The 13,824-nt window shown below is 40.3% G+C and overlaps 1 protein-coding gene across 2 annotated transcripts in view; it reads left to right on the plus strand.

Moving 5' to 3' along the window:
• Positions 1 to 13,824, plus strand: part of TARS1 (threonyl-tRNA synthetase 1) — a 67,070-nt gene that overhangs the window by 30,761 nt on the left and 22,485 nt on the right. For both annotated transcript variants that reach the window (XM_087885632.1, XM_060688554.2), the window contains exons 2-6: positions 2,308 to 2,388; positions 6,273 to 6,463; positions 8,597 to 8,720; positions 9,966 to 10,087; positions 12,024 to 12,141. In XM_087885632.1, coding sequence (XP_087741758.1) covers positions 2,356 to 2,388; positions 6,273 to 6,463; positions 8,597 to 8,720; positions 9,966 to 10,087; positions 12,024 to 12,141 — 588 coding nt within the window. In that variant the 5' untranslated portion in view covers positions 2,308 to 2,355. The remainder of the gene's footprint in view (positions 1 to 2,307; positions 2,389 to 6,272; positions 6,464 to 8,596; positions 8,721 to 9,965; positions 10,088 to 12,023; positions 12,142 to 13,824) is intronic.

Consider the following 13,824-nt stretch of genomic DNA (forward strand, 5'->3'; position numbering starts at 1 on the left):
TTCCTTGTTCTGATTGGAATAATTCCAATATTTTATTTATGCTACCGGTAATTCAAAAGTTTTAGATGCAGCTAATGCGTCTGGACCAAATTGAGAGGTGTTTTAATTGCAATTTTAGGTAGTGCTAAATATATTGCAGTAACTCGGATGTTTTAAAACATGAATGGAAAAAGCTGATCTCCTCTCCTTCTCCTTCTCACCCTTTTCCTCCTCCTTCTCCTCCTCCTCCTCCTCCTCCTCTTCCCCATTTAAGTACCATTGGCATCCAAAAATGAGAGTTAACTGTGGTTTTCAAGCTGTGATTGTTCCAGGATATAAATATGACCTGTAAATTAGAGTCAGAATTATATCTCATTTCCTACATCATTCAAATATAACTTCCAGTTATATATTATATAATAATATATGTACTCATTCCTTGTTCATGTCCATGTTTATACTTATACTTGTTATCTAGTACATGATCGACAAACTAAATAAAATAAAACTAAATAAAATAAAATGTTGAACAGGTGGCTAAAAATAGAGCCAGTCTCCTGCCATCATGTCAGATAAGTCATATAATTTATTTCTAATTGAGTTGGAGTTGATTATTCATGTTCAGTAGAAAAGTTGCAACATCTATTTTATGTTGATTTTTTTTCATTAGCTGAATTGCAAAATATTTTCAACCCGGCTTTTGTTATCAGTTTCAGTAACTTCCTGGCCCCTTCCTATGAAGTTAGAGACATCAAGAATAGTTCTGCAGTTTGTCAGTTTCAGTTTTCCTTGGCCTAGCTTATTACAATATCCTAACTGTCTAATCCAGTTCCTCCTCTTTGGGGCTATTTCACTTCCATATCTTTCTTTATTTTACATTATTTTGACTTGGAGATGCCTAAATCTGCAATCACAATCAGACTGAACATTGAGATACTGCCTTTGACCCTTTTGTATATGTGTTAATGTTGCGCACACATATAGAAAAGCAACAGGGTTTGCCTCACAACTCCCCATCTCCTGTCAGAATTACATTACTCTAAAGTGTAACCCACCATATCTCCCCAAACCTGGCCATTTTTATACTTGGGTTCAGAGTTAAAGTTATCTGAACCTCATTTACATCACCTTAAATACTCAAAAAAATTCAAGACCCATCTCTAGATATTCTTTTATTTATGTTAGAACAAGGAAAATTCAAATGTGATAGTTGAGATATTGTTCTAATAATCTTTATATGAAGTTATTAATATATAACACAGGTTCGCCTGGTGTACCAATTGCGACCCTACTTGGATCGGGAGGCTCTCCTCACAGTCACACGTGCCCTTGTCACCTCACGGTTAGATTATTGCAACACGCTCTACATGGGGCTACTCTTGAAAAGTGTTCGGAGACTACAGTTGGTCCAGAACGCAGCCGCGCGAGCTGTCGTGGGTGCACCTAGGTACACCCACATTACACCAATTCTCCGCGAGCTGCACTGGCTCCCTATTGGTCTCCGGGCACAATTCAAGGTGTTGGTTATTGCCTTTAAAGCCCTACATGGCTCAGGGCCAGGTTATCTTCGAGACCGCCTTCTACCGCATAGCTCCCAGCGACCGGTAAGATCCCCCAGAGTTGGTCTTCTCCGGGTCCCGTCAGCTAAACAGTGCCGGCTGGCGGGCCCGCGGGGGAGGGCCTTCTCTGTGGCTGCCCCAGCTCTCTGGAACCAGTTACCTCCTGAGATCCGGACCATCCCCACCCTATTGGCTTCCGAAAAGCAGTGAAGATCTGGCTTTTCCGGCAGGCCTGGGGCCGTTGATCTCGCTGTTGCTGTCTGGCAAGATCCGGCCATGAATGGTGTGAATGGGTTTTAATTGTTTTTAATGTTTTAATTTTTAATGTTTTTATATATGGTTTTTAAATGCATTGTAAGCCGCCTTGAGTCTTCGGAGAAAGGTGGCATACAAGTTGAACAAATAAATAAATAAATAAATAAAAAATCAGGACACAATTTAACCCTCAGATTGGTTACTGAGATTTACCTCAATATACAAAATGTTTTTCTACATGAGTTTCTGACTGATGCCATGATTAGAATTAACTTGGACACTTTCTTTGGACTTCTTAAAAGTGAGAACTGCACATTCATATCTGTAATGAGTGTCTTTTTCCCTAGCTAATGAAAATAGCTAAGGTTTTATATTAGTTAGCATGCACTTGTACTGTTCATTTCATTAGTAAAAAAAAAAAAAATTCCTTGAAGTTGTTAGTGTTTTTGAACAGGGAATTGATTTATGAACACTTTGAATTATGTGGCTTGATCACTTTCATTTGTTGTTTTAGATTCTTGTTGGGAAGGAGAAGAAGAAAGTTCATGGAGAGAAGAAACACATGGAAGGAACTGGTGACAGCAGTCGCTCTGAGGTTCGTCTCATCTTTATTTAACACATGCATTAAATATTAAAGATAAAGGTAAAGGTTCCCCTCGCACATATGTGGTAGTCGTTCCTGACTCTAGGGGGCGGTGCTCATCTCCATTTCTAAGCCAAGGAGCCAGCACTGTCCGAAGACGTTTCTGTGGTCATGTGGCCGGCATGACTAAATACCAAACGCACACGGAGCGCGGTTACCTTCCCACCAAAGGTGGTCCCTATTTTTCTACTTGCATTTTTTACATGCTTTCGAACTGCTAGGTTGGCAGAAGCTGGGACAAGTAATGGGAGCTCACCCCATTATGCGGCATTAGGGATTTGAACCACTGAACTGCTGACCTTTCTATCGACAAGCTCAGGGTCTTAGCCACTGAGCCACCGCGTCCCCTGCATTAAATATTATACAATCACTAATATTTGGACCTTGAAAATTTAGAAAATTAAATGTCCTTGAATTCATTAAATATTATACTTACACATCTACTTTTTCTGCTCATGATTTTGTCGTCAATTCAAAACAATAAAAAACAAGCGTTAATTTCTTCTTCTGTTTTCTTCCTCCCTTCCCCAATCATAACTGCCTCAACTTATCTTAAGAACCTTACAAGGAGATACCTGTACAGGTAGTCTTGGTTTTAGCAACCACAGTTGTGACTGGCAACTTGATTGTTAAGCAAAGCAACTATGGTATGCTTATGATCTTACTTCAGGATTCCTTTGTTTTACAGACCTGTAAAGATCACAAATGCAAGGATTGGTCGCAAGGTTACTTTTTCATCACTGTTGTAACTGCAAATGGTTCCTAACCAAGGCAGCAGTTAAATGATGACTTCCTGTACATAATTAGGTCTTGATGGCCTAATTTCTACAGGTCTATTCATGTAATTTTTAAAAATAGATAAAAAATTGTATATATATCTAGCTTTGAAAGGTGGCTTAATTGAAATGCAAGGAAATAAGTATAATAAGTATAAGTATAATTTTATTTCTATACCGCCCTTCTCCCGAAGGACTCAGGGCGGTGTACAGCCTATTTAAAAACACAAGACAAACATGAATTAAAAATTTAAAATTATTAAATAAATTCGGCTCAATTTAAAACCCCAGAAAATTTAAAATACCCCAATTTAAAATATTATGTTGATAGCCCGGCCTGGCGGAACAACAGGGTCTTCAATGCACAGCGAAATACCCGGAGGTCGGAGATCTTACGCATTTCCGGGGGCAGTTCATTCCACAGGGCTGGGGCTCCCACAGAGAAGGCCCTCCCCCTGGGTGTCGCCAGCCGACATAACTTGGCCGATGGCACCCTGAGGAGACCCTCTCTGTGGGAGCGAACTGGCCGGTGGGGGGCTATTGGTGGCAGAAGTCGGTCTTGAAGGTACCTGGGTCCTATGCCATGGAGCGCTTTAAAGGTGGTGACCAACACCTTGAATCGCACCCGGAAGACCACTGGGAGCCAGTGCAGCTCGCGCAGGAGGGGTGTCACGTGGGCACAACGAGTTGCGCCCGTAACCACCCGCGCGGCTGCATTCTGGACCAGTTGGAGCCTCCGAGTGCTCTTCAAGGGGAGCCCCATGTAGAGAGCATTACAATAGTCCAGCCGGGAGGTGACAAGGGCGTGAGTGACCGTGCGCAAGGCGTCCTGGTCCAGAAAGGGCTGCAACTGGCGAATCAGGCGAACCTGATAAAAGGCCCCCCTGGCCACGGCTGTCATATGCTCTTCTAAAGACAGCTGTGCATCCAGGAGGACGCCCAGATTGCGAGCCCTCTCTGTGGGGGGCAAAGATTCACCCCCAATAGTCAGTGATGGCACTTGCTGACTATATCGGGACGCCGGAAGCCACAGCCACTCGGTCTTGGAAGGGTTGAGTCTGAGCCTGTTCCTCCCAGAATACGCAGATCCTTTCTTTTTCTAAATATATGTCTCGGGGGGATTATCAGGGCCGGATTTAGATGAAAAGAGGCCCTAGGCTATTCCACTTATGAGGCCCTTTCACCTATAGTGAAAGTGTAATTTTAATTTTGCTAACAATTTGAATGTAGGCCCCTCTTGATCTTGAGGCCCTAGGCTGAAGCCTAGTTAGCCTATAGGAAAATCCAGCCCTGGGGATTATTAGATAATATGTGAAAACAACTTTCTTGGATCAAAACAGTAAGTCCCAAAGTTTGTTTCCATCATTACCGTGTTTCCCCGAAAATAAGACCCTGTTTTATAATTTTTTGAACCCTGAAATTAAGGCTTGGCCTTATTGCCATGTGCTCAAAAGCCCGATTGGGCTTATTATCAGGGGATGTCTTATTTTGGGGGAAACAGGGTAGATGACCGAATAAATTTAGGAAACTTGGAAATATCGCACACAAAATTCAAGACTTCTTCCAGCAATTGCTACTTAGCCATTTGTTCTTATCAGTACAGAAGATTTATTTAGTTAAACTCAATGTGTGATTGTACATATTACAAAGATTTCTAACTAACTGACGTGTTGCCACTGAAAGAATGGCTGTTTTGGTGAATAGAAATAAACATTCATATTAATCATACTCAATGTCTTTAGTGCATTTAACACTAGTGAAACATTTTATGCACAATGCATGAAATCATTATAAGAAGTTGCTCATTGGGGCATCACTTTTCCAGTTCTCTTTTAAGAATCCTTCAGCATTCTGTTGTCCACTGCCCTCAGTGACACAGTTAGTTATTATAGAGCTTCGGGGTGGAGGGAGGAATCATTCTTGCAGTTAATTATTTCTTGGAAGTTTTGTAAACCTCAAATCAAATTATTTTAGGGTCGTAAACCAGCACCATAAACCTCAAGGTTTCTTTCAAACTTACTGAAAGTTCTCCTGTTTTGGGGAAGAGGGATATATAAAATTGAAGGGTTCTTGGTGCTCTCTGAGCTTGGTTGTTTTCTTGCAGATGTTTCATTAACCAAGCTCTAGATCAGTGATGGCTAGCCTTTTCCGGACCTTTTCCAAAGCGCGTGTATGGGTGTGCCCAAATACACACACACCCGAACCCCCAAAATGCAATGCGCGCACAGTCTCCATGTATGTGCCCCGCATATTCGCGTGACCCCTTGCATGTGCCCCGTCCCCCCGCATGCACGGCAGAGACCCGAAAACCAGCTGGGCGGCAGGAGGTGCACGCACATGCACAGCAGAGCTGAACTGCGGCAACGGCTCACGTGCCATCAGAGAGAGCGCTGCGTGCCACCTTTGGCACATGTACCCAGGGTGGATTTGATTTAAATCGAGTTGATTTAAATCACAATTTAAATCATGATTTAAATCACTAGTAAAAAGGCTTGATTTAAATCAACTTGATTTAAATCATAATTTTTAAAGAGCAACTGTCATCTCTGCTACTCCTTTGACCCGCTGTTGACTCACCGATAGTCCCAGTGTTGCAGAATATACAGCCTTGTGCTACATAACTAAACTCCATTTCATGCTGAATAAACTTAATTATTTATGTATCTTAAATAGAAAACTATCTTACGATAGATTTTTACCCCAAAAGTTTTTTATTAAAATAAATTTGATAAAAATAAAAAAAATCTGATTTTTTTGATTTTTTTAAAAAAAATCATTGATTTTTATCCACCCTGTATGTACCATAGGTTCACCATCACAGCTGTAGATGCACTGGTGATGTTACCTAGTTCGGTAATGAAATATCTATGAGACAACAACCGAGCTCAGAGAGCACTAGGGACCCCCTCATTTCAACCCCGAGCTACAAAAATTCTCCTTTATTGATATATAAAATTCTTTAGACTGCCCTGAATAAAGACGATATGGGAAACTGAAGGTACTTAATAAAGGTAGGCTCCAAAATATTCATTTTGCTTTACCTTTCTTGATCCCATGCAGCTTAGTCCATGGCCTGACTACATTAACCAACGCTTGGAAATGTACCATAAACTTAAAGCAGAACATGATGCTCTTCTGGCAGAACGGGCTGCTAAAGACAGCCAGCCTATTAAAGTGACCTTACCTGATGGCAAACAAATTGATGCTGAATCCTGGAAGACCACACCCTACCAAATTGCCTGTGGAATCAGGTATATTTTACCTTTAGAAAATTCATATTGCATTTATAGTTCACAGATGTGTGCATTTAATTTTTAATCAGGTCCTAACCATGTTCTTCTCAGTCATTTTTTATAGCACCTCATTTTCCTGTATTGAGAAAACATCTTAATGGCTTCTCTACATGTTGTACACAGGAATAAACCGATGTTAATGTTTTTCATTTAAACGTAACGCAGTGATGCAATTTTAATACAAGATCTACGTGTTCTGTGCCACTTTGTACAGCGCAGGATAAGTATTTTGAGGGGGGAAAAACATTTAAATAAGACAAATTATATAATTTTAAAAAATCTAGCTACCGTACTTTTCAGAGTATAAGACGCACTCCCCCCTCCCCCCAAAAGAGGGTGGAAATGTTGGTGTGTCTTATACACCAAATACAGCCATTTTTGGCCTCCCAAAACTCCGTCCTGCATGTCCTGTTTTTTGCAAAAATGATGCGTAAAGGGTTTGGGAGGCCTGCAGAGTGCTCCTGGGGACTGGGGAGGGCAAAAAATGCAACACAGAGAGTTGGGAAGCCAAAAACGGGCCTGTTTTTGCAAAAATGGGGGTGTTTTTCCCCTCCCCAGCCCCCAGGAACACTCTGTAGGCCTCCCAAACCTTCTGCGCGTCCCATTTTTGCAAAAAACAGGAGCCATTTTTGGCCTCCCAAACCCCCCACACATTGTGTTTTTCACCTCCCTAGCCCCCAGGAGCACTCTGCAAGCCCCCCAAACCCTCTGCGTGCCCCATTTTTTCGAAAAAACAGGACGCACAGAGGGTTTGGGAGGCCTGCAGAGTGCTCCTGGGGGCTAGGGAAGGGAAAATCCTTTTTTTTTTTTTTTTTTTGTTTACCTCTTCGAAATCTTGGTGCATCTTATACTCCGGTGCGTCTTATAGTCTGAAAAATACGATACATTATTTTTTAATCTTGTAGATGCCATGTGGACATTTCTGACGTTATAGTTAGGAAGAGATCAGAAATGTGACAACAGCCTGTGAGTTAGGTGTTGCCGAATATATCGTCCAGATGTTGCTTTGTGTTCGTGTACTTTATTTTATATTTTATGCATTAGTTATTCTCCTTTCTAATTTAATATGAAATCAGACACATTAGCTAGTGTAGAGTCACAGTAGAATTTACTTATCAAATTAGAGTTGTTCAGGCCTATTTGTATTTTAGGAAATGGTTTGATTTTTTAAAAGTTGTCAAATAATAAGTATATTATTAGGAATTTATCAGAATTGGACTCCTCGCCTCATCAGATGTCACAAACATACAAGGAGACATTAAAACATTGATCAGAGTAACAGAACAAAAGGGACACTCTAAGTCAGTGGCTCCCAACGTTTTGGGCATCAGGGACCGGTTCTGTGGAGAAAGGTTTTTCCATAGTCCAGAGGGGTGTGGTTTCGTGTGCTGCCTGCATCCAGTGATTTGCATGCACAGATTTCTGGCATGCTGTGGACCAGTGCCGATCCACGGACCAGGGGTTGGGAGCCCCTGCTCTAAGTGTCCCTGGAGCTTGTAAAATGCTTTCTATTGTTTTCTTGTTCAACCCATTCTCTCAGTATTTTTCATGGCAGTGTTGCTTGGTTTTCATATGCCGTTTGTTGCCATTTCTCACCTTGCAGGTTTGTGACATCCAATGAGGTAAATAGTCCTATTCTGATAAATTGGTGGGTGGGAGTGTGTTTGGGGATTGTTATGTGTGTTGGACCTGGTCTTTGGATGTTAAGTGAATTTCGTTGTATGGGTATACTGTGTATACACGTACAATGGCAATAAAATTATTATTATTATTATTATTATTATTATTATTATTATTATTATTATTATTATTATTATTATTATTATTATTATTATTATAATATAATTATTTGTTTTGAAAATAATGACTCATTGCATGTTCCAAAAATACCTTTGTACAAGAAAAAGATACACCCAAAAATACACATAAATACCCTGACATCAGGGTATATATTGCCTTGTAAAATAATATTTAAATAATGAAAATGAGTTTGGGGATTTTTTTTTTCTGCTGCCATTGAGAATAAACAAGCTATAAAAAATGTGTTAATATGTACCAACAACTTAAATGTCTACTGTTTCATACTTTTAGTCAAGGTTTAGCTGACAACACTGTTATTGCTCGAGTGGATAAAATGGTTTGGGATCTTGATCGTCCTCTGGAGAAAGACTGTACCTTGGAATTACTCAAATTTGATGATGAAGAAGCTCAAGCAGTAAGTTATCAATTCAGTTGTATTAAAGGAACAGCCTCAGCAGGTACTGTAGGAGCACCTGGCTAACCTTACTAGGATTGGAAGCTAAGCAAGGCCTAGTTTGTGCTTGGATGGAGAGGCTTCCGAGGTGTACTTCTATATGACCATCTACTTGTCATATAGATTAATTTTAATATATTCCCCCAAAGATTAATTTTAATATATTCAGTAAAACCCCAAACTTGATTGAAAGCAGACTATACAGTAAATAAACAACATATCAATGTTTGTAGTACAAATAGAGAGGAAAGAGAACTTTGGGTGTTATTGAAGTCTAAAGAAGGAAAGGTTGCTACCACCAATAGCCTCCCACTGGCCAGTACGCTCCCATAGAGAGGGGCTCCTACAGGTGCCGTCGGCCAAACAATGTCGACTGGCGGCCCCTAGGGGGAGAGCCTTCTCTGTGGGGGCACCTACGATCTGGAACGAGCTCCCCCCGGAGATACGGAGGATCTTGGATCTGCGCACCTTCCGTCACACGCTTAAAACTTTTTTATTTCATCAAGCTGGCCTGGCCTAAATCTTCTCCCCTTTTAAATATAAATTTTAAATACAAATTTTAATCTGTTTTAAATTATGGGGTATTTTAAATTCAGCCAAATTATTTAATTCGTTTTTAATCTATTTTAAATTTTTGTACTTCTGTGTTTTATCTTGTGGCTGTTCACCGCCCTGAGTCCTTCAGGAGAAGGGCGGTATAGAAATTTAATAAAATAAATAAATAAATAAATAAATTTGGTGAGCATGATTGGCCTTGGTTTTTCATGTTTTTCTGTTGCTGTTGTTTTCTGTCAATGAGAATAGACTGTGTTAATTCTGTGGTAAGGTTCATACCAAAGGTTTCTCACCATTGGCAACTTCAAGGTGTGTGGACTTCAAACTCCAACTCATGCTGTCTGAGGAATTCTGGAAGTTGAAGCCTACACATCTTAAAGTTGCCAAAGATGAGAAACACGGATTTGTACTGTTTATTTAATAAATTTATATACCGCCCATCACACCTAGAGGTGACTGTAGGCAGCTTACAACCAAGCAACACAATAAAACTTTAAAATATATGTAATGTTAACATTAAACTATACGTCTGATAATTCACGAATGTCTCAGGTAGGAAATTATGTTGGCAGACTTAAATTTGACAGCATAGCAGTTGGAGTCTACAAATACAGGTCTGATCTCCTCTCTTTGTCTTTTCCCCCCTGTTAGGTGTACTGGCATTCTAGTGCTCACATAATGGGCGAAGCCATGGAAAGAATATACGGTGGTTGCTTATGTTATGGTCCACCAATAGAGAATGGATTTTACTATGATATGTTCCTTGAAGATGGGTAAGCTTTCTGTCTGTATACGTTTGTGTATGTGTGATTGTATGTGTGTGTGTGTGTATCTATACAAGGAGAAAAAGGTAAATCCCATTTTCCTGGATGAATAAGATTAGGATGTAAAGACAGGTAGTCCTTGACTTATGACCACAAGAGGGAATAGAATTTATTGTTAAGCAATGTGGCTTTTCATTGACACAAAACCACTTCTTATTAAAATCTTCTTGCCAGTTTCCAAAACATCCCAAGGTCACTCCCTTCTCATCTTTTCCTTTGTCCAATATATATATATATTTTAATTTGATTTATATGCCGCCCTTCTCCGGAGACTCAGGGCGGCTTACAATGCGTTAAGCAATAGCCTTCATACTTTTGTATATTTTTACAAAGTCAGTTTATTGCCCCCACAAACTGGGTCCTCAATTTACCTACCTTAGAAAGGATGGAAGGCTGAGTCAACCTTGAGCCTGGCAAGATTCGAATTTACTAATTGCAGACAGCTGGAGTTAAATTACAATGCATTACTCTGCTGAGCTATCCAGGCTCCTTATAAATTAAATTAAATATATCTCTTTAATTTCCTCTGCAATCCAAAATAGTCTTAAAGGAGAAAAAAAAAAATAAACCCACAGCTTCAAAGCTCCAAATTCAACTTTTCAAATTACCGTTCATTAGCCAAAAATTCCTCTTTTCCCAATCTGCTTTCAGTTTGTTAAATTACTTTTTTTCAGATTTTGTTAATTAGCTTTTATTAATGGCTTCCGCTTCTTCGCCGCTGTTCCGGAAATGGGGAGGTAGCCTTTTTCCACTCCCTCCCCTCTCTTTGCCAATTTTCTCAAGTAAAATAGTTTTAAAAGTTCAGGAGTTAAATATATAAAGGAGTCTTGTTTTCAAGACCACAAATTCTCACCCAGATGATCCCACGTTCTCTTTTCCTTATCTTCTTGCGTGTGGCCGGCCCAGCTTGTGACAGTTCCTAATGACTGTCTTCCCTTGCTGCTGGGTCGGAGGCTATTGCAGACACGCCAGGGAACTTGCGGCTTCCCTGTTCGTGCCTGCCTGTGCCTTCATTCTTCATTGTCCCTACAGGACAGCTACGATCCCTGGGGATCCCCTAAAGCAGCTGAGATATCAGCATTTTCCATTTGCTGTGCTGCCGCTGGCATTGGCCACACCCTGGGAATGTTCCATGTGGTGATCACATGACTACAGGACTCTGCAACTATTGATAATAGGTCCTCTCACTTGACAATTGCCAAGCTCCCGAATTACAATCACATGACTGCAGGAACACCCTGTTGGTAATAAGTGAGAGGACCACTTTTAAGTAATTTTTCAGCACTGTTGTAACTTCAAGTGGTCACTAAGTAAATGATTGTAAGTCAAGGACTACCTGAATAGGCTTCCAACATGAGTTCTTCAGATTCACCTATGCAAATCTTTACAAACACTTAGCAACTCAGAAATTTTCTGTGCCTTTCTTAGAAGGGGATTCCTTGAACTGCTGTGAGTTTATTTCTGCATCTTTTTGATGACTTTGACTCAGTTTTTCTGCGTGGGCCATTTAATAATTTATTTTTAATTAAATAATAAATAATTTATTTTTAATTTAATAATTTAATAATTTAATAATTTAATAAGGGTTTCAGTTCCTACTAAATGGTTATAAAACTTTTATCTGCAAAGTTTATTGTTTCTGGTTTTTCACCAGATGCTGCCTGTAAAAGGTTTAAAATAAAATATACACTGTTGCTTTGTTGGTGGAGGTTTTCAAACTAAAAGGATTTTCTTTCTACTTCATCCTTCAGTGCAAGGTAGCCCTCTTGATCTGGCACTTTGCTTTTAGTGATGACTGTATAAGAAGCAAAAAAAACCCCAACCAAACCCAGAGGTTAGACAACAATAAGTGCAATTGATATTGATACATCTTTGTTTGTTTCAGGGGTGTGTCTAGCAATGACTTCCCTGCCATTGAAGTCTTGTGCAAGAAAATCATGAAAGAGAAACAACTTTTTGAGCGTCTGGAAATTAAGAAGGAAACTTTACTTGAAATGTTTAAGGTAGACCCTAAAATATGCTCTCATATCAACTTTAATTACTAGAGGAGCATTTAGGTACTTTTGCAACACCTCTAATCATATGACATATTTCAAATGATTTTTACGATTCAGTTGGTGCCTTTAGAATCTTAGTTTTTGTAACTTTGAGTGTCACCAAAGGCTGGTTGAATCCATCCTTTTTCTCTGTTTAAACTATTACATTATTTCTATGTTGGATTTATGTTTTACTGACAAAGAAATAAAGGAAGACTAAAGGTAAAGTTAAAGGTTCCCCTTGCACATACATGCTAGTCGTTCCCAACTATAGGGAGCGGTGCTCATCTCCGTTTCAAAGCCGAAGAGCCAGCGCTGTCCGAAGACGTCTCCGTGGTCATGTGGCCAGCATGACTAAACGCCAAAGGCGCACGGAACGCTGTTACCTTCCCACCAAAGGTGGTCCCTATTTTTCTACTTACATTTTTTACCTGCTTTCAAACTGCTAGGTTGGCAGAAGCTGGGGCAAGTAATGGGAGCTCATTCCGTTATGCAGTGCTAAGGATTTGAACTGCCGACTTTTCTGATCGACAAGCTCAGCGTCTTAGCCACTGAGCCACCGCGACCCCAAAGAGAGACACGTATAGATCTATTTCAAGCTATTTAGCTCTCATCAGCTAACCATACCTTTCTGGGATTCAAACCCAGGCTACTTGCATATTAGGTAGATGTATTAATTGGTAAGCCACGGGCTCTCCTTGCTTTGTCGTCTCCCTTTATTTCTTTGTTGGTAAAACATAAATTCAACACAAAAATAGTTTGTCATGAAAGCGACTGCCTGTGAAGGCTCCTGAATTGGGGCTGAAAGGTGAAAGCGGAAGCAGTGCTCTGTCCCATAACTGGGTAGACCAGGTTGCCCTGATAGACAGGTCTCATCAGAAAAATCACATTATTTCTAGACACCATGTTGAATGTGGGATGTCATGTCTGCAAAATAGGCCTTTCTTTATTTCACGGTTTTCCAACCTTGGCAACTTTTAAGATGTGTGGACTTCCCCAGCCAGCCATAGAGCTGAAACCCATGAGTCTTAAAATTGCCAAGGTTGTAAATCCTGCTTTATTGGCTTATACATCCCCCTTTCCCATCAAATATAGAATCCTCACTTTGCAAACCTAATATGGCTTCATCATCATCTTCTTTTAACGACCCCATAATCCCTTGTGGGGTGGAGTCTGGGCAACTGAATGGAGCTGAGTGTTTACTGCCTGGATGCCTTTCCTGTTGCCAGTGCCGAGCTTTGTATAATTTGATATAATTGTGCCCAGAGCGAGAAATATCTGCCCCTACCTAGGATTAAACTCACAGCCTCCTGATTGTGAGGCAAGAGCTCCACCTCTAGGCTACCGCACCACTCCGCAAACCTAATATGCGTTGATGCTTTTAAATTAAGTGTAAACACAGGACTGGTTTTTACAAGAAAGCTGCAGAGATCTAAGCAGGAAATACGGTCAGAATTCAGTCTTTCCCATTAATAAACCTTCCCCTTCATGAACCTCCTCTGTGCAAACACTACAGTATGGCTTTGTATATTCATCCCCTTCATTTTCAAAGTTGTGAAGTGACTTGCAGTAGGAAACATTGGACAACAATTATTAGGTTGTTGGTTTGAGCTCCAAGCTTTGCAATTTGGCTGCAAACGTTTTGTCACC

This window comes from Pantherophis guttatus, chromosome 2 (assembly GCF_059756535.1).
Source record: "Pantherophis guttatus breed Tessera chromosome 2, ASM5975653v1, whole genome shotgun sequence".
In the NCBI taxonomy this organism is placed as follows: domain Eukaryota; kingdom Metazoa; phylum Chordata; class Lepidosauria; order Squamata; family Colubridae; genus Pantherophis; species Pantherophis guttatus.